General features: G+C 41.6%; 4 protein-coding genes across 4 annotated transcripts; 2 read left to right on the top strand and 2 right to left on the bottom strand.

Annotated features, from left to right (window-relative positions):
* Positions 1-2,842: 2,842 nt before the first annotated feature.
* LOC132257742 (probable salivary secreted peptide) lies at positions 2,843-4,184 on the bottom strand. The gene is made up of 2 exons (XM_059754771.1): positions 3,914-4,184; positions 2,843-3,404 (listed from the first exon to the last, which is right to left on the bottom strand). Exons 1-2 carry the CDS (start codon positions 4,094-4,096, stop codon positions 3,225-3,227), a joined length of 363 nt encoding a protein of 120 aa, XP_059610754.1. The 5' UTR covers positions 4,097-4,184; the 3' UTR covers positions 2,843-3,224.
* A 774-nt stretch (positions 4,185-4,958) lies between these two features.
* On the top strand, positions 4,959-15,672 carry LOC132258428 (protein Wnt-5). Its single transcript, XM_059755755.1, has 9 exons — positions 4,959-4,976; positions 5,193-6,665; positions 6,952-7,036; positions 12,169-12,349; positions 13,997-14,237; positions 14,325-14,495; positions 14,869-14,971; positions 15,035-15,202; positions 15,265-15,672. The coding sequence occupies exons 1-9, from the start codon at positions 4,959-4,961 to the stop codon at positions 15,450-15,452; spliced, it is 2,628 nt and encodes an 875-aa protein (XP_059611738.1). The 3' UTR covers positions 15,453-15,672.
* Positions 15,673-15,803: 131 nt separating this feature from the next.
* LOC132257741 (pleckstrin homology domain-containing family F member 1 homolog) lies at positions 15,804-18,788 on the top strand. The gene is made up of 6 exons (XM_059754770.1): positions 15,804-15,840; positions 16,642-16,908; positions 17,629-17,754; positions 17,840-17,946; positions 18,005-18,274; positions 18,437-18,788. Exons 1-6 carry the CDS (start codon positions 15,825-15,827, stop codon positions 18,476-18,478), a joined length of 828 nt encoding a protein of 275 aa, XP_059610753.1. The 5' UTR covers positions 15,804-15,824; the 3' UTR covers positions 18,479-18,788.
* An 889-nt stretch (positions 18,789-19,677) lies between these two features.
* On the bottom strand, positions 19,678-24,612 carry LOC132257740 (uncharacterized). Its single transcript, XM_059754769.1, has 6 exons — positions 24,397-24,612; positions 23,813-24,016; positions 20,913-23,334; positions 20,555-20,669; positions 20,255-20,389; positions 19,678-20,181 (listed from the first exon to the last, which is right to left on the bottom strand). The coding sequence occupies exons 2-6, from the start codon at positions 23,983-23,985 to the stop codon at positions 20,168-20,170; spliced, it is 2,859 nt and encodes a 952-aa protein (XP_059610752.1). The 5' UTR covers positions 23,986-24,016; positions 24,397-24,612; the 3' UTR covers positions 19,678-20,167.
* Between the last annotated feature and the right edge of the window lie 27 nt (positions 24,613-24,639).

Here is a 24,639-nt window from a genome sequence, read left to right as displayed (position 1 = left end):
TTTTTCTCTCAAGTCTCACTCTGACTGGGAATAAAAAACCACAACCAAAAAGCCACGGAAAAACAAACAGACCACAAAAATATATGCTGAGAGAGAAACAGATAAAATCCACTTAATTTTATCAATTCACCTCATGGCGATTACAGTCCAACAGAGTGAAAGAAAAATTTTTGAGCTCTTTTTTCTCATGCCCAGAAAACCTACAAATACAACTTGCAGCGAGCGATTGAATTGAAAATGAATAATTCCAGATTAGGCAAGAATGAAAATTTAATTAAATTTACATTAACCGAATTCATTAAGATTACATGTTATTTTTCCCCTCTCTCCATGCGTCTTTTTATGCTAAATGGATTTTTGTGAAATCCCTTCATTGGAAAATCACTTTTATCCAACGTTTTGTCCAAGATTTCGGTCACAAAAAGGAAGCCATAGAAATTACTCAATTTTATTAATAGATGAACGAAATGGAATCAGCTTATTTTTGTGGCTACTCTGCGCGACTACAGGTGACCAAATAATCCATCAATCTTCAGAAGAACATGGGAATGAGTTCAAAATGGTCCAGACAACACTCAGAGAAATCCTCCCAAGGCAAGGATATATTGAACAGTGACTAATGTGAGGCGTGAGGGAAGATTGCAAACGCAATGCTGGACGGAGGGTGGGAAAAACTGTTGGGGAAATTTAAGGCGAAGGAAAAAGAGGGGTCGTCGTGTCGTGAAATCATGATCAGCTGTTGACTTTGATTGATCGGATTATGCCTGAAAATTATATTGCCAGAGATTTGTTTTCCCTCCCAGACATTCAACCCCGTAAGAAAAGTCCAAATTACTCCCATTTTGGCCCAATACACAATATTTCTCCCTCATCATCTTCATCTCCACTCCATCAGTGCGTCTTTTTTTCTGCGAAAAATTTTCACCATACACACACACACATTAACACACATAAAGGAATTGAGTGAATAAAGCTAAAAAGAAGCAAAATATAATAATAATATTTCTTTTGAGAGGCAGAACACCGAGGAAAAAAATCCGCTTTAATGTGCGCGCATTCATAAAATACACCACACGTTGAATTTAATCCAAATTGACAATTTAATTGCTATTCCATCGGGCCAAGCCGGGAGTGTATATACCAACAAACAATTACACCAAACTCGGGTGAGAAGTACCAATGAGGGAGTTTCACCATTCAATAAATTGCCCTTACCAGCATCCCTCTGTCTCATTCATTTCCCATTCTCAATCTCACTCTCGCGCACTCTTCCTTCTTCCATATTCCAATGTTCAGACTCATGGACATTTAATTAAGCGTGAGGTGCAAAATTTGCACAGAGGTGAAGGTGAAAAAAAGGCCGGACAGAAGTATTATTAAATTAATGAATGGCCTTTTTGACATTTTTGCACGATTCTCCATGTCCTGATTCAACCTTTTCCACTTTTTCTCCTTCTCCCTCTCTCTATCTCTGTCTCTCTTGTAACATTTTTATTAACTCCCTTTTATCTGTCCAATTCGCCTCTTAACACTTTAACATTTGTGCAACTTGTAAATGTTTATAGAGCTAATTTTGCATATTGCCACTTCTCACCTTTTCCACGTGAGAACTTCCTTCCCCTCTTTTCTGGTCACACAAACAAAAAAAATATGTATATAAATATAACAATAGCGAGGAAGAACATAAAAAAGCAACCTCTAATAGTGTAGTATTAGCTGTATAAAATCACCATTTGTGCCCAGAAGGGCGTCAACAAATCTCTGATTCAGCGGCAAGGTGTGAAGAATAAAGCGAGACAAAAGCCTTCAAAGTGTATAATAGAAACAAGAAAATTCCATCTCAGCCAAGAGGTAAAAGGATGAAATTTCAACATATATATATCCCTCCTTCCCTTTATACAATCTCAGGCTCAGGTGGGAAAGAGATACGAATAAAAAGGTGATTTTAACAAGCAGAATAAGTGTTATTGCCTCACATTTTGATACACGAAATAAGACGCATAAGAGCAACAAGAATGTTAAATCTCAATATTTTATCAGCACTCTTCCTTTTCTGCCTGTTTTTTAGCTTCTCTCATTCTTCCTTTTGAGCAAGCAAACCCCAAATTTTTTTTTACATAAAGTACACACCGAAAGAAGAGAACATGTTTTATGGATGGAAAAATAGCCATAAAAGAGCAATTAAAATTCAATTTCTGTATCAATTTCTTCCACCCGTTAAAATTCATCACACCTTGAGCAATTGCTGTAATCTTCATTGACACCTCCTCTTTAATTTCCTCCCGACAAACCAAGAGGAATTTACCAGTGAGATTACGATCGATTGAAATCGCTCCATGAAAAATGGTATTAATTAAATCCACTTGAATTGAGTGGAACTGGAATATAACAAAGAGCGCTCAATCGAAAATGGAAATACATTCCCAATTATTGAGCCACGAAGCAACAATTGAAGGGTTGATAAATCATTTTTTCGCCTTTAAAGCCCATTTTTCATCGCGACAATTGTGATTTTTCCTCCGTTTCACCTCTTTCTCTCCCTCTTTCTCTCTCTTTGACCACTGAGCGATTTTTACCATGGAAAGTAAATGGACAGAAATTGCAGGACGAATTTATAGTTCATTTATCGGTGCGAAAAAAGCGCGTTTTTTCCTCTACCATTCATTTTATGTTTGACACAATTTAGATGGATTGTCCAATTCACACTAACAGCGAAACTATACACATTTTAATTAAAAACAACAGCACGATTTTTGTCGCTCTCCCATTTTCCTGCCAATTTTTTTTCTCTCTCTTAATCAAAATTGGCAGATACATTGAGGCAAAAAAGTGTTGTTCCAAATTGGATTTCAATGAATTTATTTGTCCAAACTGATTCACTCTTAACTGAATAAGACTTTGATATCTATTTAATAAACATATAGAATTAATTTAATTATTCAGCCATAATAGTCGAATTGATTGGTTTCCATCGAAAATTGCTCCTTTGTTGCTTGCTGCACAGATAATAGAATACATGTACGCACATTTGTTCAACTGAATAAATTATTTAATTAGCCAACAACAATTATTGTTGATCTCAAAGCCACTTCTTCGTGGTTGAACAGTGAATCTTCGGACCAATAAATAATTACACACACACACAATTTCTGCACCATTTGAGACGCCTTTGAGGTGCCACAGATGAACCAATTCCTCTCTCTCTCATCACCGGATCTGACCAATTAGCGTCCATAAATTTCGAAAATGAAGTCAAAGCCCTCAGATCTCTGCGACTTGAAGCGAACAGCTGTGTGGTTGAATCCGACACCGCCAGCCCTGAGTGTTGCATATCCACCCTTTCCATTCACATATTGATCGTGTGCTATAATGCATGTGATTGTGCGGTTCCTTGCCTGGATATTCTGCAAATTAAATTCAATATACACATTTTAGTTTTGTGTCGCACCATTTAATCCACGAAATGGTTTCATAACGTCGTATTCCTCATTCTCATTTTAGCGGTTTTTCACCCCCGTGTTGTAGGAAAATTCAACAAACCCAAAACCAATATTTTCCCAATCTCAGTCCACATTATATCCACACTGGTCGGTGGTGTGTAATTTCTATGGGGGGATCAAAACATTGTGAAAAGTTTCTCCACTTCTTCTTCGCCCAGTGTGCCCTTTGATGAAAATCTTCCTCCCATCGTGTGGTTGGTTTTCAATATCAAAACTGCAAGTAATGCGAGACGACTCGGAAACACCATGATTTTGATTAATACTCGAGACGCCAGCATCAAATTAGACAATATTATCTCTCTTCCCAGCTCATGTGAGAAAATCATCAATTTGACACGCCAATTGAGGAATGTACAGCGATGAATCTCATAAATTTACAATGAAAGGGGGGAAACAACAAATCCAATACTCACTGTTGCATTTGGCCATGAGACTTCCTTGGTAACCGTTTGTAACCAGGACTTACTCTTCCTCACAAACTCACGATGAAGCAATTGGTCGTAGTGACTAACATTTCCCCACTGCATATGGTGACTCTGGGCATAGAGAACACCACAGAATGTCACCAAGACGATAAATCCGACTGCAATCTTCATTTTCTCAGTGCACAGCGCAAAGCCACTGTCCAATAAACTGTAAAATATTGAGTAAAATTCACAACTGAATCAGCTCAAAATATTCCGCACATATTTATACTTACATTTTCCTTCTCCACATCCTCCTTATCTTATCACACTTCCACCAGTTGTTCAAACAATTATTCACACCATGTTTTTGACATAGCGAACTTCTACTCTTTTTGCTCATCCAATTTGTCTCTTTTGCCTTTGGAGAAGCGCCTCACAGTTGATTGAGAGAGTGTGACGTAAATAGAAAAATCCCCATGTCGAGACATTGTTATTCTTCTCTACCTTTCTCAATGGTTTCCCTAAGAAAGTCATATCAATTTAATTATTTGTATTACTCTTCTATTGATCATGTCACATTTACAGCGACGAGACACTGACCGCTTTTCAGCGACACATGATGAATTAATCAATTGATCATCTCTAAGCACCAATCAATTCATACCTCTCAGAAACTTCAGAATCAATTTTCGTGATAACTATAAAAACCACTTGTTATATCTGTTCATAAATGAGTCGCAGACGTTTCAGATATATTGCGAAATAGAACTCACGTGGAAGAGAAAGTCTTGAAAAGGCATAGGTACATATATGAATCATCATTTTGTGCTCATTCTGATGTCATATTACAGTGAAAAGCTCTGACAATCTCTAATGGAGTGAGACAATTAAATGGAAGGGTTTTCAGAAGAGTGCACTTGAATGGTAGAATACAAAAAAAGCTGGGTGGATTTATTCCAATTAAACTGATAGTGAAAGAGACAGTTAAAACTTGAAACAAACTCATATTGAGAGAGCTAAAAGTTTCCTTAATCGTTAGAAAATCCTTCAGATGGATTGCACAGAAATTGTGAGTGCGTTGTTGTGTTGTCCAAAGACTTTTTGTTTTATAAGTAACAGAAGAGCTGCATATGATCCTGTACTAAATCTCTTTACAATCTCTTCCCCAAAGTTAATCCATTCACCTTATCAGGAACAATCGCCAAGACAACATGCAAGGATTGACACTGTAAAGTGCAAGAGATAGATTTATCATTCGCCCCGCAGTGACAAATTGCACAAATAGTGGCACTGTGATAAGAAAGACGACACCCTATGGGTAAATCGGATTAAGTCAATTCTCTCACAATGTTCTCCATGTCTTTTCAGTTGCTTGGGCCTCAAGTCACCATTCATCGAATTCAGAAGCGAATACGAGACACTGTCCAACATAAGTATCTCAATGAATTTAACCATTGACGAGAGCAATGGCGTGACACTGAATCGCAATATGGGCAGTAATCCATCACCGTCAACCAATGCCATCGACAATCTCCAAATATCCGCACAGAACACCGCTCTCCTGAGCAAGCAGCGTCTATTGACTCGCGTTGAGGTAATAACACCTTCACCACCAACATCGACACCATCAACATCACAATTGCTGGGCACCATTGAGCGAGCGTCGACAATTAAGACTGAATACATCACGAGTGCATCGATAAGTAATGTTTACGATCGCGAGATTCGTATAATTGAAGAAATTCCACCGGGCCGTGATCTAGCAGCGGGTGGTGATCAGCAGATGATGTCGGTGAATGATCGCAAATACATTATACCAATGGCATTGAGGCAGCAGCACAATACAAAGGAGCCGCGCAAAAGTTCCATCTTTCGTGATTCCGCCACAACAACCAATATTGATGATCTCAAGCGTCACATTGTGATGCTGCACAATCTCACCAAGCACGATCGCAATTTCAAGAGTAAATTCGTTCAATTTCCCTCCCTGAGGCGTCACAATGCAAATGACACGAGCACAAATGCCACAACAGAGAGATCACGAGATCAATTGAGAAACAGAACGCCAACTGCAAAGCCCGCTGACGAGATTAACCCCTTGCCAAAGACTCAAGACATTCTGCGCGACACTGACGAAGAGAGGGTGGATGATGGAGATCTTGAGACCATTCTCAATCACGAAAAGGTCACAATAGTCCCTCAAGTACTTCTACAAAATGATCAAACACCCATTACGGCCACTATTGAGAACAGTAGCAACACCCATGTTCGCATCAATCACGAAAATCTCATAATGACTACCACAAAACAGCCGCGAAAGAGCAATGAAGATGTCAAGAGAGGGAAGAAAGCAGGCAACAAGAAACGAAAGAAGAAGCAACCGAACAAGGTGTGCAAAGAAACTGACGATAAAGTCATTGGGAACTGCACTCTCGCCACAGCGTGGCGAAATCGAAAGGGTAGAAAGATGGCAAATAGAAATCAGCCAAACACTACAAGAGATGTCGTCGAACTTGAGGATGAGGATTTTGACGGTGAAAATGCAACGAAGAAACTCCAGAGAGTCCCGAGGAATCAACGGAGTCACTCAATTGAAAACCAACCAATAAATCCTCCAAATATTTACATTGAAACTGTCGACGTCAATCCGAGTCTATGCCATCAGGTGGGCGGTCTCAGCTATGGTCAGCAGAAGCTCTGTGTTCTTCACACCAACATCATGCCAGCCATCAGTCGTGGCGCTCGCTCAGCCATTCAGGTATGCATCCCCTATATCCATCCCAGCCACCCTCTGATGGGACCCATCTATTCCACCCCTTGCTGAATATTTTATACCCACAAATATGTTATTCAAAATACATCCCCATTCGTCTTACTCAAACCCAGACACACTAAAGTTACTCACCTCGACAATTCATTATTTATTTGTACATAAAACGAGAAAATTAAATGGGAATTTTCAAAAAGGGGACGACCAACCAGAGAGTGGAGCAAATTAAAGGAAAATATTATCTCATCATTTTCAACTAATTCATCTTTTCTAGGAATGTAAACATCAATTCAAGAATCGCAGGTGGAATTGTTCAACAGTTGATGACGACACTGTTTTTGGACCAATCACCAGCATCGGTATGTTTTGATTTTTCCAAATCTTGCATACATTTATTCATCAAACATCACATTAATGAAGATTTTCATGCAAAAATTTATCTTTGTGTATTCACTCCTTCTCACATTCCACTCAAATACAAAATGAACAAAAATTTCAGAGAGAAAAACTTCACCAAGAGGGATTTTCTTTTGCCGAAAATTTTTCCATCCCAACCAACTTTGCATCCCTTTGACCATTCTCAGGCATTATATTCACGCTTGAATGAGCCCGATGAATTCCCTTCTCGCTCACTCATTCTCCTCGCTTGCATATTTTAAATCAAAATACAATCTAAAATCATACACATATTTTCCATTCCGAAAAACCCTCGAGCGTGATATTACGGGCTATGTGTAGTAGCATAAGCAAGAACATGAATAAAAAGTTCACCCATAAGGAAAACACAACATACAATCTATCAGCATGTTGGGTGATTGATGACTTTTTAATTAACTAAAAATTCAAGAGAATCGAATTTTAATTCAAATTCTCCCTCTTTTCTGCAACTTGTTGTATTTTTAATTTTTTCTGCCTCCATCGCAGATCAGTATATAACTTTTTTCCCCTCCCGCCATGCCTCATAGTCTCTCTCTCAAGTCTGGGCATATGAGAAAAGTTTCTCTTTCACTCCGTCAGCTATACAACACAACCAGTTTTTAAAGTCTCAATATATATTGGCAAAAAAAGTGAAGCGCGCTTGGAAAGAAGGGGATGATGTAGAGAAACATCGACTGAAGGGGCGATTTAAGTACATTTTAATGAATGCAAAACTGTGACGTTGTAAAGTCTTGGCGATGGGAAGAAAAGAGGTTCATCATTTTATCAATTTGCGTACAATACGGCCAATCACCGAGGGGTCTCCTCTGTTCTACCACCCCTTTCTGCCTCATCCATTCAAATTCACTCTTCTCTCACGTTTTTCCGCATGAGAAACTCACTCGAGGCTCCGTGGGGTTTTTTCCACCATCAGATTCATTTTCAACTCTCTCTCTCTAGGCTCTCAGGATCATTTATTGGCACGATGAGAGACAAAAAAAAGTCCCAAGAGTAGCGTGAATCGAAGGGAAAACTACCCCTTGAGATATTTCACTTACGGGAGTAATGCGCAATTTACTCAGGGATTTACCACGATGATTTACCTAATTTGTATCAATGATAGAAATCAGTGGAAAATGTATTAGTTGGGGAGCATCCCCTCGAGAAAACGACCTACCACCGCATCGGATGGAATGGAATTTCCTACTGGAAAATTCAAATTCTTCACTCATGCGACAACACAGTGAGCAAATTCACAGAACGTGATCGGAAAATTACTGACATTACCCACAATATACACTCAAATGATTTCCTTTTAATAAAAAAAAACTCAAATCTACTGCCGACACTTTTCTGACCATCATCTGTAGTGTAAAGTTTTTGAAAAGCATAGGCAATAGCAATATATCGTGAGGGAAACAGTGGGAATAAAAACCAAAGTTTTCAAGGGACGCCGCCAGCCATTTAAAGACTCTCTCTCTCTCTTTCTCCCCCCTCTCGTCTTGTGCATAAATATAGCACGACCCAAGGGTTGTTTTTCGGTTTGAAATTCTCTCTAATTTGTTCCGGACGTATGGTTGAGGCACACACTAATGATTATATTGCCTCTCGTCTCTTATGCGGTAGGAATTTCAAGGGAATTTGTGACATTGAGGAGACACAAAATTTCATCTCTCCACACTTATTAACCTCTACCAACTCTCATATAATTTTCATGGGAGCACACAAAAAATCCCGCATGATTGTTGCGCACTTCTGGTCCAGAGGGACACGATGTCTTGTCTATTTTCCATTGTCCTGGCATCGCATATGCACAGAACTAATTTCAAAGTTATTGCCATCATGCACACAGAAAAACAGAGTCACTCTCGGGAGAATGTGTGTGTGTTTGTGTTAAGCAATAGTGGTGCACATTTTCCACTTCGTGAAACTCTCATTCAATTGAGATTTTATGTCCCAACTCAAATGACACTCACGAATGCACTATAATCCAAATAAAATCACACAATTTACACCACACAGTCATTATAGAGAGAGAGAGAATTATGCCATTTTTCACCCAATGATACACATAGTCATCCTGAAGAGATATTACATTGACCGACGTATTATCAGTAGCAAAAATTTTATTCACACATAAATCAAATTGAATGCAAATTTTTCACCATTCATTACATAACATACAATATTAATGCTAACCTCTCGAATTTTCCTGTCTCTCTGTGCGGAAAATATTTCATTTTAACCCCCAAAAAACAATGGAATTTTAACAAAAGCACCTACCATGAAAATTATTGATTCCAATTAATACACCTAATTATGCACAAATAATAATTTTCCCCAATTGACTTGACATTGCATGGAAAATTGCCCTCAATAAGGGTCATTTTGCATGGAAAATCGTCCGCACAATTTTGTCGTTAAGACGCAAGTTGGGGTCCAGGAATAAATTAAAGCGTGATAGCATTAATTGATGCCTAATCTGAGCATGGAGAATTTAGTATGATCCTCACATAGAGGAGGGATGATATCGTCTGTGAAAATTGTCTCCTACTCTTCTCCGGTAACAATGGCATAAAAGTCTCTTTTCTCTCTGTAACAAAAGTCTCATGGTATATAAACGTTGATCTTCTTACAAGAACACACATTGGAGTAAATTCCCGTGAAATCCCTCTTCTCAACTTTCCTCTTGAATAATCACACACCTGAAAATTTAACCATTCCATTCAGGTGACCTTCTCGCTCTTCTACACTGTTTCCACTCTCAGGCATCGCAATGGGTAAATACAGTACACAACATAGCCAAGGAATCCCTACGCTCCTTTTGACTTACAAATGAAATAAATGTAAATCCCTTTACAAACTTTCATGCCATTATTTTTGCTCCTGTGCCCGAAGAATTCCACTCTGTCTCTCTTGCCCTTTTGCCTCATGTTTTTTGCACCGTTTAACACTCTTTTTGTGTGAAACTTTTCACAGTTGCGACAAGCAAAGAGGCAGTGTGTCTTATTAAAAATTTATATTAATCACAGAGATTGACTGTGAAACGAGGAGCAAAGAATGAAGGAAATCCACACGTGACGGAAAACTTTTGCGAAGAGCATGCAAATATGTGAAAAGTCTGAAAACGCGGAGGCGGCGAACATTTCCATTTCGATTGCTTCTCCCAGTTTCTACTGCGTATTTTTTGAGGGTGTGAGAGATAAATTCTACATTTTGTGAAGAGCTTTGTATGCATTTCTGACAAAACACAGAAAAAAAATGACATGACAATGGGAAAATAGTAAGAGTCAAATAAATCCTTATGCACAAAATACAACAGACAGAAAACTTTTGATCGCTCCAAACTCACAAATTCTTTCGCCCTCTTCACATTTGCTCTTCCGCACTGAATGTTCTTTTCACATATCAAAACACGATTATTTTATTTATCCTGCACTCTCTCATGCTACAAATATAAGAACATAAGCCAATTCTATATTTTTCTCTCATCATTGGAACCAGCAAAAAAAAATGACATACAAAATCCACTTGAATAAATTTAATCTTCCGCAAAATTCAGCGTCAGAAAAATATATAATAACATATACTATTCATGGAATATTCTGTATCTCCTTCGAGGGCCCAAATCTCATAAAGCAATCTTCCCATTGTTGCGAGTATGAGCGAAATAATACTTTATTATAACCACCGCACAGCTAACAGTGCAATAAAATTTAATTATTGTATAAAATATATTGCATAATGATATTAAAATAGAGTGGAATTTGTCTGAAAAGGAGCATCCAAAATAATATTACAATGAAGCATCGCCTCTTATATGGTGCTCCATACACCGAAATCCAACCATGAAATTTATCCATATTACATACACGAATTTCAACCATTTTCCCATCAAACAAACCCCCCTTTTTCACCCACTCACCTCAGAAATACATATACTTCACAGTATAACCACGAATAACACCCCCACTTCACTTTCCTATCTCACACAGAATAATAGCGGAGCGATATTTTCTCATTGAGTGAAGCTATTGCACGGCGTACAAGCGTCGAAAGATTGATCCATAAGCGCAACATATGCCCAATAAAACGATGATGGGAAATATTTTCACCGAAACTTTACTCCATTCTGTGCAAGTGCGAAAATTGAGAAACTTCCTCCTACTCGAGAACTAATTTTCGAACTAAACTACATCTTATCTCCATTCACTTTTTGCCACTCATTATTAATTGCTTGGTGAACTTGAGTTCTTTCACTTCAACATATATATTTTTCATCATTGAATGCATATTTAATAAGAAAGATATCTTTTACAGAAGGCACTTTAGACGAGAATTCTTGATACACTCAGTTAAAGACTCTAAATAATAAATGAAGACTTTGTAAAATATTAAATAACATGTATTTCGTAAAATCTCAAACGGATGTTGAGTAAAGAAGAAATCTAATGGAAATTTTCTCCCATGCAAAACATGCAACAATGTTGGCAATTAATACCAATTACAAGTTGAATTTCGTACAAATTCGCCATGTTCAACCATCAGAGATGTCTTTCACTCTATCTCTAATTTCTCCTGTTATAAGGCAAATTATATACACACTCTGTGTTCAGACTGCGAGAGACATTCTGCAGTTGCTGATACTCCTTCATGTGAAAAGTTAAGCAGATTTCTGTATACCAACAAATTTCCCCCCGAAAATTTTCCACAATATCAAACATCTTGTGCAAGACTCCGACAACAATATCCATTCTCCCTCGCCTTAGTCAGAACTTGTCTCTGGTCTGGGGGGTGTTAAGTCAAAATCTTCAATGTGTAAATTGCTTTGAGAGAGGCAACATTCAGTGGATACATATTCAAAATTACCCAAACAACTCTCTAGAAAATTAATTTAAATCCGCACTCAGAACAGACAGAATGAGAGAGAGAGTAGTGATGATAGAGGAGAGTGAATATTAATTATTTCCACAATTATTGTTTTAATGTCTATCCCTTACCAGACACAGAGACACATTTTCATCTCAAGTACTGCTGATGTCTTCCCATATTGTACCATCTCTCTCACCCACAGGATCCCCCGAAATGGCATTTATTCATGCTCTGGCTGCGGCCGGGGTGGCAAGTTTTATCGCCCGGGCTTGCCGAGATGGTCAATTGGCGTCATGTGGCTGCTCACGAAGCTCCAGACCCAAACAACTCCACCGAGATTGGACTTGGGGCGGATGTGGAGACGATTTAGAATTTGGTTACAAGTGAGTATTGAATTTTTCTACACAAGCCACACAATCTCCTCAACAATACAGATGATATTCTCCAATTTCAACCGGAAGGAGAGCTCAGGAGATATTTTTTATAGTCCATCCTTCGGTGTTCTGTTGCAATATATATATGATGATGGCATTTTTAGCCAAATTGCCCAGAAACAGAGGCACTGAAATAAAACTAAACACCAAAGAGAGAAAAGATCTATAAAAGACAGAAGATGGAAATTATATGCCCAATTGAAGGCCTCTTGAGTGTGTCAAGTGCAGAAAATGCACGAATCTGCAGGAAAATGATTCTTATTTTATTTCATCCACTTCTCCATCATCAAATTTATTCACCCTCTCGCGCATTTATACCGAAATTTCCCTTCGCCTCTCTGCTGCGTATTTCAATCACTTCCCCGAATTGATAGATGAATTTATCATTTTTCTTGCTAAAACAATCATGCGGGCGAGTTATGATAAAATTCACACCTCACTGAAAATTTACTCCCTTTTTTCCACCCATTTGCACACACACACAACAAATGCCTAACAATTCATACCTAATCGAGAATTTGATGAGTTTGATTGGGAAATTCAGAAGAGACAACAAGCGAAACATGAACCCTTCTCTCCTCATGGATCTCTTTCGGGCAAAAGCCACAGAGACAAGCATTGAAATCTCAACAGACCACTTATCTTGTTAGTACTGTTTGGTTGCTTCCGAAACTGCTCTTCACCCTCACCCTTTCGCTCTCGCTCGCTCTCTCTTGCCATGGGTTTTTGGCGTTATTCAAACATACCCAAAAACACACCGCCAGGCACCACAAGTAAGGAGGAAATTCCATCATCCGCCCACCCCCACCCACACAGACGCAGCGGATGAAGAGCGCGAGCAGGACGGAGATGCCCCAACACATGCGTCGTCATTCACAGCTTTCCTTGAATCTGTTTTCCACACACCAGGCGCCCAAAAATTCCACACCATCCACGGGGGAAAAGTTGGTGGAAAACTCCGTCGGAAATGTATTGATTTCGCTTGTTGCCCCAGCAAAGCAACCCAACGGGGAAACCCTCGAACGCACGCATACACACACCACTCTCGCCGTGTGTTCGGATGCGATAAGCTTTTCACCACACCGCGAGGCGGACGCACTTTGTGTGAAAACCCTCGCACCCACACACACGCACTCTTACCCAACATTTTCCGACTCAACATCAAAGAGTGGTATATTTTCTGGATTGCACAGTATCAGGCGACCATAGGAAAAGCCACACATTGCTGAGCTCCCCGAAAATTCCATACCTCGCCACGTCATTGCTATATATTTTTCAACTGATGACGCCACAGATGAAAGTTCCACCTTTTCCCCTGCGTCACATCGACGGGGCTTTGAGGAAAAATCCTCAAAAGTGAATTTAATCCATTGGGCCAGTAAACAGTTTTTTTTTCTTTTATATTCCACAAATTCACTGCAATTTTCCCTTAAGCGTGAGAATTAATATCCCCACTGATTTTGGGATAAATCCAACTTTTCATATCCACCGATATGAGGAAAACAGAAGGGAAATCCTTACGCTAGTCCTGCTAAGAAAATCCTCCGCACACTCTCACGCTCTCTCTCTCTCTCACTCACATTCTCTGGCTTGCAGATTTTCTCAGACATTCATTGATATACGTGAAAAGGAGAAGAAACGTGGACCACGTGGATTAATGACACTCCCACAGCGAATCAACAAGATAGAAGAGAAAATTTCCCCTGAAATTGCCAACGACACTGAGCATCAACCCCAACCATTGTTCAAGCCAGAAGACATCAAGGAGTTGCAGGAGAAAATCAAGAAGGAAATTGAGGATTCAAAGCTGCAAGAGAAGGAAATGCATGAACTTCAGGTTCGATAGAGATTTGTCTTGGTCTCTCTTCTTCTCCCCATTAAAAAAAAAAACACCCAGAATTCAATGACAAACTTTTCTTCTCAGGAAAAAATCAACCGTGAAATTTTCAACTCCAAAATCTTCAATCTGGAAAACAGGGCAATGTTTGTCAACAATCGGAGGCAAAAAGGCGCTCTGAGTCGCATCAAGTTGTCCGGCACGGCACTGAAGGCCAGGAGTCTCATGAATCTGCACAACAACGAAGTGGGAAGGAGGGTGAGTTGATAAAAATGATGCGATTACATGCAATAAATTGATTCCCACGCCTCCGTGCCATCGTGTTGCCAGCAATAATAGAGAGTTGAGATGCAAAGGAGCACCCCTATAGAGAGAAACCGTGCTGATTACTGGCGCAACTCCTATCGTAATTCATTTTGCGAGATGAGAGGCGCATAATAAAAGTTCAATTAACTCTCGCCTCTCCGATATCGATAAGTTAAATCTGTCTAAATATCGATTATAATCCCCAATATCTTCCTCCAAGAGTCTCAAACGAGAAATATATGGACAGAGAGACGCGCCAAGTGCCAATAAATTGCCCCATAGATGAAATCTTAATTAATTCACTCACCTCTTTTGCAATTTGTAGGCCGTCATCAAGAAGTCGCGCATCACATGCAAATGCCACGGCGTTTCCGGCAGTTGCAGTCTCATCACGTGCTGGCAGCAATTGTCCTCAATGCGTGAAATAGGTAATTACTCCGCCGGTGGGAATTAATCAGTGACCAGTGATGAATGATGGGCACGTCTTGCAGGGAATTACCTCAGAGAGAAGTACGACGAGGCCACGAGGGTGAAAATGAACAAGCGGGGACGTCTTCAGGTGCACGATTCGCGCTTCAAAGTGCCCACAGCACTGGATCTGGTCTACCTGGACGAGAGCCCAGACTGGTGTCGCAACAGCAAGCAACTCCAGTGGCAGGGTGCGCATCCTGATCTCCCCTTCTCATGCAGAGAGTCTCATGCATCTTTCTGGCTTTTCCAGGCACCCACGGACGCGTGTGCAACAAGACATCCTCGGGATTGGACAGCTGCTCCATTCTCTGCTGCGGAAGAGGCTACAACACCAAGAAGATCGTCGTCCGGGAGCGATGCAACTGCAAGTTCCAGTGGTGTTGCCACGTCAAGTGCGACGTGTGTGTCAAGGTGATAGAGGAGTTCACCTGCAAATAGACACTCCATTATCATCCGGAACACACCAAGCCATCACCGCCGCCATTTGCCGGCGAGACTTTATCCCCCTTTTTACCCCATAATTCTACTGCCATTCTCGTGAACTCCACCCCCCATCGCTACATCATAGTTGATACTATTTATTTATTGTAATTTTATCGCTCCATAAGTATTTAATGTAGTGGAAAACGTGAAAATAAATCTTACCCGAGTAGCTCCATATCATTGCGCAATGTTACACACCACAAAAATGGTTGCCACCGCGGCGCACGATCAGCGTGAGGCGAATTGTGGCGAGTGGCCAATTGCTTCAGTGCTCCGCCACAGATGTCGCGCACGGCTGACAGGCAGAAAAACAGTGACGTCAAAAACATGGTCGACAGACTCGGTAGGAATTTTTCTTTACTCATAAAAATCCAAAAATCCTGTAGAAATTCTGCCAAAACTGTGTGTAGCTAGAGTGGAAATCGTGGATGGGATGGTGGAGAAGTGGTGTGTGTCGGAATTGCGGTGGAAATGGCATTGAAAGTGGGCGAAATGGTGTGTTCTATTTTGCGCCTCTGCCCAACCTCAAGTGTCTCTTCGGCCAGGGTCAGAATGTCTCTGGCGGAGCGCGAGGGGGGCACCCGCAATGTGATTCCTCTGCAGAACAACACTGCGGAACAATAGGCATGAATTGTCGGAGACAGGTGGTCATTTGGTGGGTGGAATGCGTGCCTATTGCCGTGCAGTGGCTTCATTTCGATGGTTTCTGGGTGTCCGGGGAGGTGAAAGTGGCCCCAAAGTGCCCCCAAGCGCTGCCCGAAGTGCCCCAGAGGTCGTCCGTGACATCTGCGATTGCCTGGAAACAGTGGCGACGCGAGGGGTTGCAGTTGACTGGAATGATGGTGATAAAGAATTGTTGAGAAATGGGAATGAATCACCCGCCTTTTGGCTGACTAATGTGGCGAGAGAGAGAGTGGTAATCGCGGGAATGGGAAGCGGAATCCTGATGCGGAAGGGCTCAAGGCTCACCACTTTTCCACTTTATCTCATCTGTGCACAGTTGCATTGGCGCGTAGAAAAACAATCCCCGTGGAGAGGCTTTCTTTGTGGCAGCCAAGAGAATAGAGGAGAAAGTTTCTCCGGAGTGAGCTTGTAATTCAATTAACGTTGGCTTTTTTTTGTGTTGTCTGAAATTGTCTTGCAGTGAACAGTGAGGCCAATGCCAGGCGAATAGCCATGGTGGAGAGCTGCTTCGGCAGCTCAGGACAGCCTCTGGCCATCCCGGGGCGCGTCCTGGTCGGCGAGGGTGTCCTCACGAAGATGTGCCGCAAGAGGGCAAAGTCCAGGCAATTCTTCCTCTTCAACGACATCCTTGTGTACGGGAATATTGTGATTGGAAAGAAGAAATACAACAAACAGCATATTATCCCTCTAGAGGAGGTGCAACTTCAGGGACTCGAAGACAATGCACGTGAGTTGTGATGGGATTTTATCTATAGCAATGCCCATTTTGAGTTAATCACGAGACTCCATCGCAGCTGGCGGTGAATTGTTGATGAACTCTTTGCCCGTTACATTCTTTTCTAATGAATTCCACGTGAAGCTTTGGAGATTGTGAGTGGAAAATAGAGAACTGGGTCAATTTACGTCTATAGAATTGTTGACAAATTGTTTACAAATGCTGACAAATACTGATAAAGTGTGATAAAATATCTCATGAGAGTCTTTTTGAGACTAACTAGTAAATTAACTTCTTGAAATATCTTTGCAAATGTGGCAGTTTTTAAAAAAAATCTCTTTAATGCAATGCAATGTGAGAGAAAGATTCTAACCAATTTCACTAATCAATGAGAAGTATGCAAATTTCTCATCATTAATATTATTATTACGATAAATGAACGGAATGTTCTACGGTTAGTAAATAGTTATTTCCCTTAATTGCTTGAACGAGAAAGTCATAAAATATCTCGGAAAACCACTTTTTTCTCACTTGTGTGTACCTCAAAAGTGCTATTTTTACTGCAAATCTGACGCGGCGAGAGCGTTTTATGAAATTGCCACTGAAGAAGATTGTAAGCAAACACAGTTTGGCGCAAGATAGTCGTGGTGATAATGATTCATTTCCTCCTCATCTTGGCGGAAATATTCTTCTCAAACTCCTTATCCTCTCAATCTCATGCTGTTGTTGCAGAATATCAGAATGGATGGCTAATTAGGACCACAACAAAATCATTTGCCGTGTACGCGGCCACCAGCACGGAGAAGCAGGAGTGGATGGCGCACATTAATAAGTGCATCGACGATCTTCTCCGTAAGAGTGAGTGTTGTGCGATGTGGCGGAGCGTAACGTTGTGATATATAAGGGGGAGAGAAGTCACACACAATGCTTGTCTCTTTTGCAGGTGGCAAGAAGCCAGTGGTGAATCATGCTGCCGTTTGGGTGCCGGACAATGAGGCGGCGATCTGCATGCACTGCAAGAAGACCCAATTCACTATGATCGTGCGAAGGGTGAGTATATCAATTGCATATACGGAAAATAAGATTAACATCTTCCCTATCGCTTCAGCATCACTGTAGGAATTGTGGAGCTGTGGTGTGCGGTCCGTGCTCCTCGAAGAAGTTCCTGCTGCCACACCAGAGCTCAAAGCCGGTGCGTGTGTGCCTGTACTGCTATGACACGCTGAGCCACACGAAGACAGAGCAGATAAAGGGCGCCACGGCCCCCAATGCCGGTCCAAATGCTGCCGCCAATGCCAAGTCCAATAACAACACTCAAGACAGCTCCGCCGAGGATGATTCTGACGATGATGAGGAGCAGAAGGAGACACACGATGAGGTGAGTTTGAGCCTCTCTGTGTGTGTGTGTTTTGATGGGAAAGCGTGAGAGCGAGTCATTGTTTTAATATGTATTATTGGCGTGGGAGAGGAAATGATGGGAAAAGCGTTCTGCAAGGTTGATTTTTCACCTCACTTTGCATTCTCTTCTTCTGTGTTGCAGCCAAAATTCTACGGCGACGGTGACAAAGGTGATGAGAAGTGAATCTAGGCGACACACCCGAAAGGCTCCCCGGGGAAAATCGTCCCGAGAATTGGGCTTTGGACAGAGCAACCAAAATCTTTCTTTCAGTTGTAATTTTTTTGTGGTTTATCCATTATTTTTCACTTGATGCGCGCGTCTCAGTGGAGGGATTGTAGTAGAGAAAGAATAATAATAATATTTTATACACATTAGTAATGAGGCGAGAGAAGAAATCGCTAGTAATGAAGTTCCAGGAAAACAAAAATGTCCAAAAGTCTCTAAATTATTTGTTGCGGTTTCAGAGTTGAGAATAGAGGAGGGGAAAAAATATGATAAGAGATGAAAGAAAACGTGAAGATAGTGTTTTAAAAGGTAAACTTATTGTATTTCTTATTGATATATGAGGAAAAAAAAGAGGTGAAACACAACTCTTAAAATATTGTTGCAATTATTATTCATAGAAGATGAGATTGAAGGATGAAGCAAAATTATAGAATAAGATGCACCCTTCTTTGATAAATGAACAAGAAAATGAAACATTTTTCCCTTTACCGCTCAATTTTAAAATAAAGATGAAAAAACATTTCTAATCCCCACACGAGAATATCGATTTATAGTTAATATTTTTAAAATAAAAAAAAAACAAGTTATAATTTAATTTGCCTTTTTTTGGTTGAATCCTCCGAAGGAGCTCTTAGTTGAGGTTAGAGAAAAGTAATATTTTTTAGCTTATAAAAAAAAGAGAGTGTTTTAGTTTTCAACAAACCCGTATCTGATGGCATAAATCGGATTTTGTAAAATGTAGCATACATTAAAAAAAAGTGAGAAATAAAGAGGATATTTTCTATTAAAAAAGAACACGTTTTATTTTTTTCTTTGCAAACTATTTATTCTTTTAATTTATGGCAAGTGTAACATATTTACCTATTGTAGTTAATGCTAAAATCTACAATTTTTCCGAGTGTTTGCAAGCATTTTGAAAAAGAAATTGTAGAAAATGTGATGCTTCTTTCCATTTCTTATTAACCACATTTAACAATTGGGTCATTTTTTCATTCATTCTGTAAGAATTTTCTTTGGTTTCTATTTTTGCTCTTCTCTTTTTTTTCTTATCCATTTTGTATCATCTTTTTTTCCTTTTGATTTTTTCTGTGTTATTGTCGTTCTTTTTTGCGTGCTCTCAACTTTCTTCTGAGTGTTTTTTTTCTCTCTCTCTCGCGTTTTTCTTCTTTATAAAATAATTTGTACAAACTATTTCTATAAATGTTTCATTGTAATAGAAAAAATGACAAATGTTACTTTCTCTCTCTCTCTCTTGTTTTATAAATATGTCCTATGTGTTACTTGGAAAAATCTAAGCCAGTGTAGTTTTACATCTACTTGATCTCGAATTTCTTATCATCTGCGCCTGTTTATACCATTAAACAGTAAAAGAAATTGATATAAAAAATGTTACAACAACTCCTAATTATGCTCAAATGTTTTTACTCAGCACTAAAAACATTACAAAAAGAAAACCGCGAAGTTTCTCCTTTAGAAATAAACTTCCACAATTCCTACCAGAAAAGCCAAAGAAAAAAGTGTTAAGATAAAACATTTTGTACATTATTTTACAATTTAAAAAGTTAAATCTTTTTTTTTTAAATCTTTCCTCATTCCACAAAGATTCTATTTATCAAATATATATAAATTATATATTTCCTGGCCACGTCACTGAGGATGACCTGAAAATCATAAGATAAAATCCAATTGAGTCAATCACACTTTTCACCATGTGAGAAAAGCCATCAAACTCACCACTTAAATCACTCATCTTCATCTTGGATGGATTTCGATAAACTGGGATGCCAATCGATGAACTCTGGAGGCGTCTCACCTTCGCATCAGATGGCTTAAAGACATGCTGGTGCTGCTGGAAATTCTGCTGCCCACCTAAAAAGAATCCCATGAGGCATTCCACTCTTAACCATCTCTCTTCAACACACTCATCAAATCAAAAACTAAAGACACGATGAAAGAGCTAAGATAAATCAATATAAAATGTTTTCTTGAGAAGAAGAGCGCTTCTCCTTCGCAATCAACCATTGAAAATAGTACTTCTGAACTCCTGATGCTGATGATGTTGATGATGATGATGGCCCAGCTGACTCTCCATTCCATCCACCATTGGCGAAATCATCGAGTCTGGCTCTGAACTCGACACGCACTGCACCTGAAATTGAGAAACCATATTTTTTTTTATGTTCAGAAAATATTGCATAATTAGATATGTGACGCTTGAAATGATCCGCCACTCTTTATCTCTGAATACCAGAAAAAGCTCTCACAGATAAAGAAAAAAAAACAGACCATTTACAGCAAACATTTGATTACCAAATGACTCAGTGAGCGACTGAATGCCAATGATAATCTAATTTGTATGCTCAGCAGCACGTGCAATCCATAATTGACTCACCATGTTGCTGTCACTCTCCACACTGCGCTCGCTGGCCGGACGATCGGGACTCTGCGGGCTGTAGGTGGTGGTGTCGGGAGGCGAGGAGGTGCCCTGCAGCGCCTGGTGTTGCTCCTCCATATCCATGGACTGCTTCTGCCCATTGGCGCCCAGCAGTGTCGTCTGCTGCTGAACAATCGTTGTATTCTGCTGCACGAATGTCTGATTCTGACTCGTTTGCGGCACCATGAGCCCCATCGTACCAGCCGCTGGGGTGCTGTAAATCTGTCCCAGAGGACTCACCTGCCCATTGCCAGACACTATAAACTGCTGTGCAGCAGAATTGGGACTGAGGAAGGCCTTTCCACCCTGCGGACTTGGCGCCCGCAAGACCATCTGTTGTGGTGGCGTGATGAGATTCTGCGGCATGTTTTGGATCTGAAGGAGCGTCTCTGTGGGCGCCGGCGTCACCACCAGACCCGCCGGCACGAGCAGTTGCTGCCCAATGAGATTCACCGGTTGCAGAATTGTCTGCCCATTCTGATGGACAATGATCTGCTGCTGGGGCGCCGGGGCACTTGTCGTGGCACCCTTTCCAGCCGGCACAATGGTGAGTTGCGATAGCTGACCACCAATCTGATACGGCGGCTGCTGAGCGGCCGTATAGTGTGGCGCCCCCACCATCTGCAACTGCGGCGAAATCTGCGGTGAGACATTCTGTGGACTACTCATACTCTTCCTCTTCTTCACCTTCCGCTTCACCTCTGACGGCGACAGCAGCACCGTCCGCTGCTGCAGATACGTCGTGGCCCCAGTCGTATCCACCACGCCCCCATCCAGCGCCACAGTGGACGTGGCGAAGTTCTGTGCCGGCTGCTGCACCACAAAGCCACTAGGCAGCGTGTTCAGCACCATTGTGCCATTGTTTATCAGCTGATTCACACTTCCACCATTCTGGATGACCTTCCCCGTGGCCGGTGACATCCCGCCCGCGGGTATCATATTAGAATTGTTCAAGATCACCGACTGCACCTGGCCAGCCGTGCCGGAATTCACAATAAACGAATTTCCAGCATTCGAGATGATATTCTGTCCGGCTGGAATGAGATTCTGTCCACCCTGAATCACCACATTACCCGTCGTCCTGGTCGACGTCTGCTCCTGCCCATTGACAATCTCAATATTCCCCGACAGCAGACTCCCATTGACTATCTGCTGTCCCGTGTTCACCACATGAGGATTGTTTATCACCACTTTGGGGGCGCTCTGCTGCCCACCCTGATTTGTCGGCATCACCAAAAACTGCCCCGAAGACGTCATGATTAACTGATTCTGCTGAATTTGCCCTCCAGCATAGCTTTGACCAGGTGCTGTGCTGATAAACTGCGGAGCCGTTGTCTCCAGACGACCCACTTGACTCGTACACGTCGTCGTGGCAGCTTTTCCCGCCAACACCGACGTTATCGTGTTCTTGGCCACTGTGTGACCCGAGGCAACAGCACGAGGATACAATTCTGGTGAAGAACTACTGGGCATATCATTGCTAGTGGTTATCATTCCACCCTGGACGGGTTGTCTTAGTTCCGACGGTGATGTTCCAGTGTTCTCACTCCCATAAAATGCCGTACTCGATGACACTGGACTCTCCTGACTGGCAGCACAGATCAGTGTCTCCTTCCTCACCATCTTCCCGAGACTCCCATCGGCAGTATTCTGGTGAATTTGCACCATTCCATTGGGCAAATGCGTCACCGTTTGTCCTGGGATTTGATCATTTATCACGATCTTCTGGCCAGACTGCTGAATCATCATCTGACCATCCATCTGGATCATCTGTGGCACTTGCTGCCTCACAATTTGCCTCTTTAGCGTCGTCTGAGGCTCCGGAATCTCCTCTTGCTGCGCATCAAACTGACTCAAATCAGGACTGTGCACATTCAAGATGGAACTGTGCAGAATTGCTGTCTGATGATCGAGATATCCTGTGGGATCGTCCTTGAAGTTGGGCCTCTTCTTCGCCGCAGACGCATTCGCCACATTCCTGGTGCGCTGCAATCGCTTCTCCTCCTGCCACGGCGGCTGATTATTATCTCTCTGTTGCGGATGCAATGGTGGAACTCTCTCAAATTCCTGATTCACCGGGGCTGATTTGCGCCACGGAGGCGCTCTAGACAGTGTCAAATTGGACAACTTGTTGTCCATGGGAAAAGATCCACTCACGCCCTGATAGTGTGTCTTCACATCCACCTCCTGTCGCAAACGAGCCTGATGAAGACAAGCGCCAGGAATCCGAGGCATCGTCTCCAGATGACACTGCGACTTGGGGTCAAAGTTGAAGTACAAGTCAGGACGTAAAGGACATGGCAGACCACATTTACACGTGCCTGGCCGCAAGAGGTATTCTTTCACCTGTTCAATGGATTTAAGCGCTTCTCCGCTGGGACTGGAAATGGAGTAAAGAAAAAGAAAAAAAAGATTCATTAGCAAGACATTAACGAAAATCTCCGACTCAATTAGCATGATATTTAAAAAAAAAGTTATTTCTGCAACTTCCATAATCCAATCAGTGTCTAATCGTCTGATAAGTGTGGTTGTCTAATAGGATTCTCAGAAAACAAATCCAATTGGGAAAATTCCCCAATTGCGCAAGTTTCCATGCATAATGTCCGTTTTTTTGACTCCCTCCGGAGAGAGAAGATGCAGATTGAATGTGTTTAGGGCAAAATACCCTCAAGAATTGACTTTCTTCGGAGATTTATGCTCTCCCTTTTCCGTCCTGCACAGCAGGCCAACAAAAGGCGAACATCTGTAAATCATGGACGGCAGGTAGAGATGGTATTGTTTCTCAGAAAGATGTTGCGTTAAAGGGACGACCCTCTGGATGTTGCGTCAAAGAAGAGATTTCGACATTATGTGTGTACCTCACGTAGATGATGTCGCCGCTCGTGATGAGACGCACCCAGGTTGGTGAGGGATCCTGGGTCTGGGAATGACAATGGATCTGGCGTTGCAGCATTTGGCCCTTTCCGGGGGCGCCTCCACTACCGGTCAGGGGCCCTCCTTGGCCCTTTACACCCGCACTGGCTGCAGCCATAAGACAATCTCTCAGACTTGCTGGAGTCTCCCTGCAAAGAGAAGCACAAGCCCGAAAAATATGTAATAACTCGCTGCCACTGCAATCGATAATTATATGGTGAGGGTGTGGGATTATAGGTCAGTTTGCCGCATTGTCTTGACAGCGTGAAGACCACACGGAGTGCGTGAGACGAGAGACAACACCTTTATGGCCAGAGAATCCTTCAGGGTCACTCTCCCTGACCACAAAACCGATTACCACGGGCCTTTCTTCTTCCGGGCCCATCGTAAAGTCATAAACGCATAAAAGTCCCTCATTAGCGCCAACAATGCTGGGTGAAAAGCGATAAACAGGGGCTGAATGAGTGCAATTGGGCAATTTTGCGTGGAGAAAGAGGAGGCAAAAGGGAAAAAGAGGCAAAAAACCAACCTGCTCTGTTTTCGCGTTAGGAAAACATTTTTTCACACGCCAACACCTCGCTATAGAGCAACACTGGGTACAGTTTTGCGATTGCCCCTTCTTGCACGGACTCTCGAGCTCACGATGGCGATGGGAAATCCAGCGAAAACACACCACACAATTGACAAAATGACAAAAAATTTTACAATCACTCCAGAAAAGTACAAACTTTACACGGCCATCTTGGAATCTGGCGCAGTGACGCCAACTGCG

Source organism: Phlebotomus argentipes, unplaced genomic scaffold, assembly GCF_947086385.1.
Source record: "Phlebotomus argentipes unplaced genomic scaffold, Phlebotomus argentipes genome assembly scaffold_4, whole genome shotgun sequence".
Taxonomy (NCBI): domain Eukaryota; kingdom Metazoa; phylum Arthropoda; class Insecta; order Diptera; family Psychodidae; genus Phlebotomus; species Phlebotomus argentipes.
Note: the sequence above shows the minus strand (reverse complement) of the source record. Positions and strands in the feature narration are given on the sequence as shown.

Excerpts from the sequence above, each read along its gene's own strand:
- LOC132257742 (XM_059754771.1), bottom strand. The coding sequence starts at position 4,096 with ATGAAGATTGCAGTCGGATTTATCGTCTTGGTGACATTCTGTGGTGTT. Across the intron at positions 3,405-3,913 it reads TCTCATGGCCAAATGCAACA|AATATCCAGGCAAGGAACCG; the intron begins GTGAGTATTGGA and ends TTTAATTTGCAG.
- LOC132258428 (XM_059755755.1), top strand. Across the intron at positions 7,037-12,168 it reads TGGACCAATCACCAGCATCG|GATCCCCCGAAATGGCATTT; the intron begins GTATGTTTTGAT and ends TCTCACCCACAG. Across the intron at positions 14,238-14,324 it reads AGGAAATGCATGAACTTCAG|GAAAAAATCAACCGTGAAAT; the intron begins GTTCGATAGAGA and ends TTTTCTTCTCAG.
- LOC132257741 (XM_059754770.1), top strand. Across the intron at positions 17,947-18,004 it reads TCACTATGATCGTGCGAAGG|CATCACTGTAGGAATTGTGG; the intron begins GTGAGTATATCA and ends CTATCGCTTCAG. Across the intron at positions 18,275-18,436 it reads AGAAGGAGACACACGATGAG|CCAAAATTCTACGGCGACGG; the intron begins GTGAGTTTGAGC and ends TCTGTGTTGCAG.
- LOC132257740 (XM_059754769.1), bottom strand. The coding sequence starts at position 23,985 with ATGGCTGCAGCCAGTGCGGGTGTAAAGGGCCAAGGAGGGCCCCTGACC. Across the intron at positions 23,335-23,812 it reads GGCGACATCATCTACGTGAG|TCCCAGCGGAGAAGCGCTTA; the intron begins GTACACACATAA and ends CTCCATTTCCAG. Across the intron at positions 20,670-20,912 it reads TGGAGAGTGACAGCAACATG|GTGCAGTGCGTGTCGAGTTC; the intron begins GTGAGTCAATTA and ends TCTCAATTTCAG.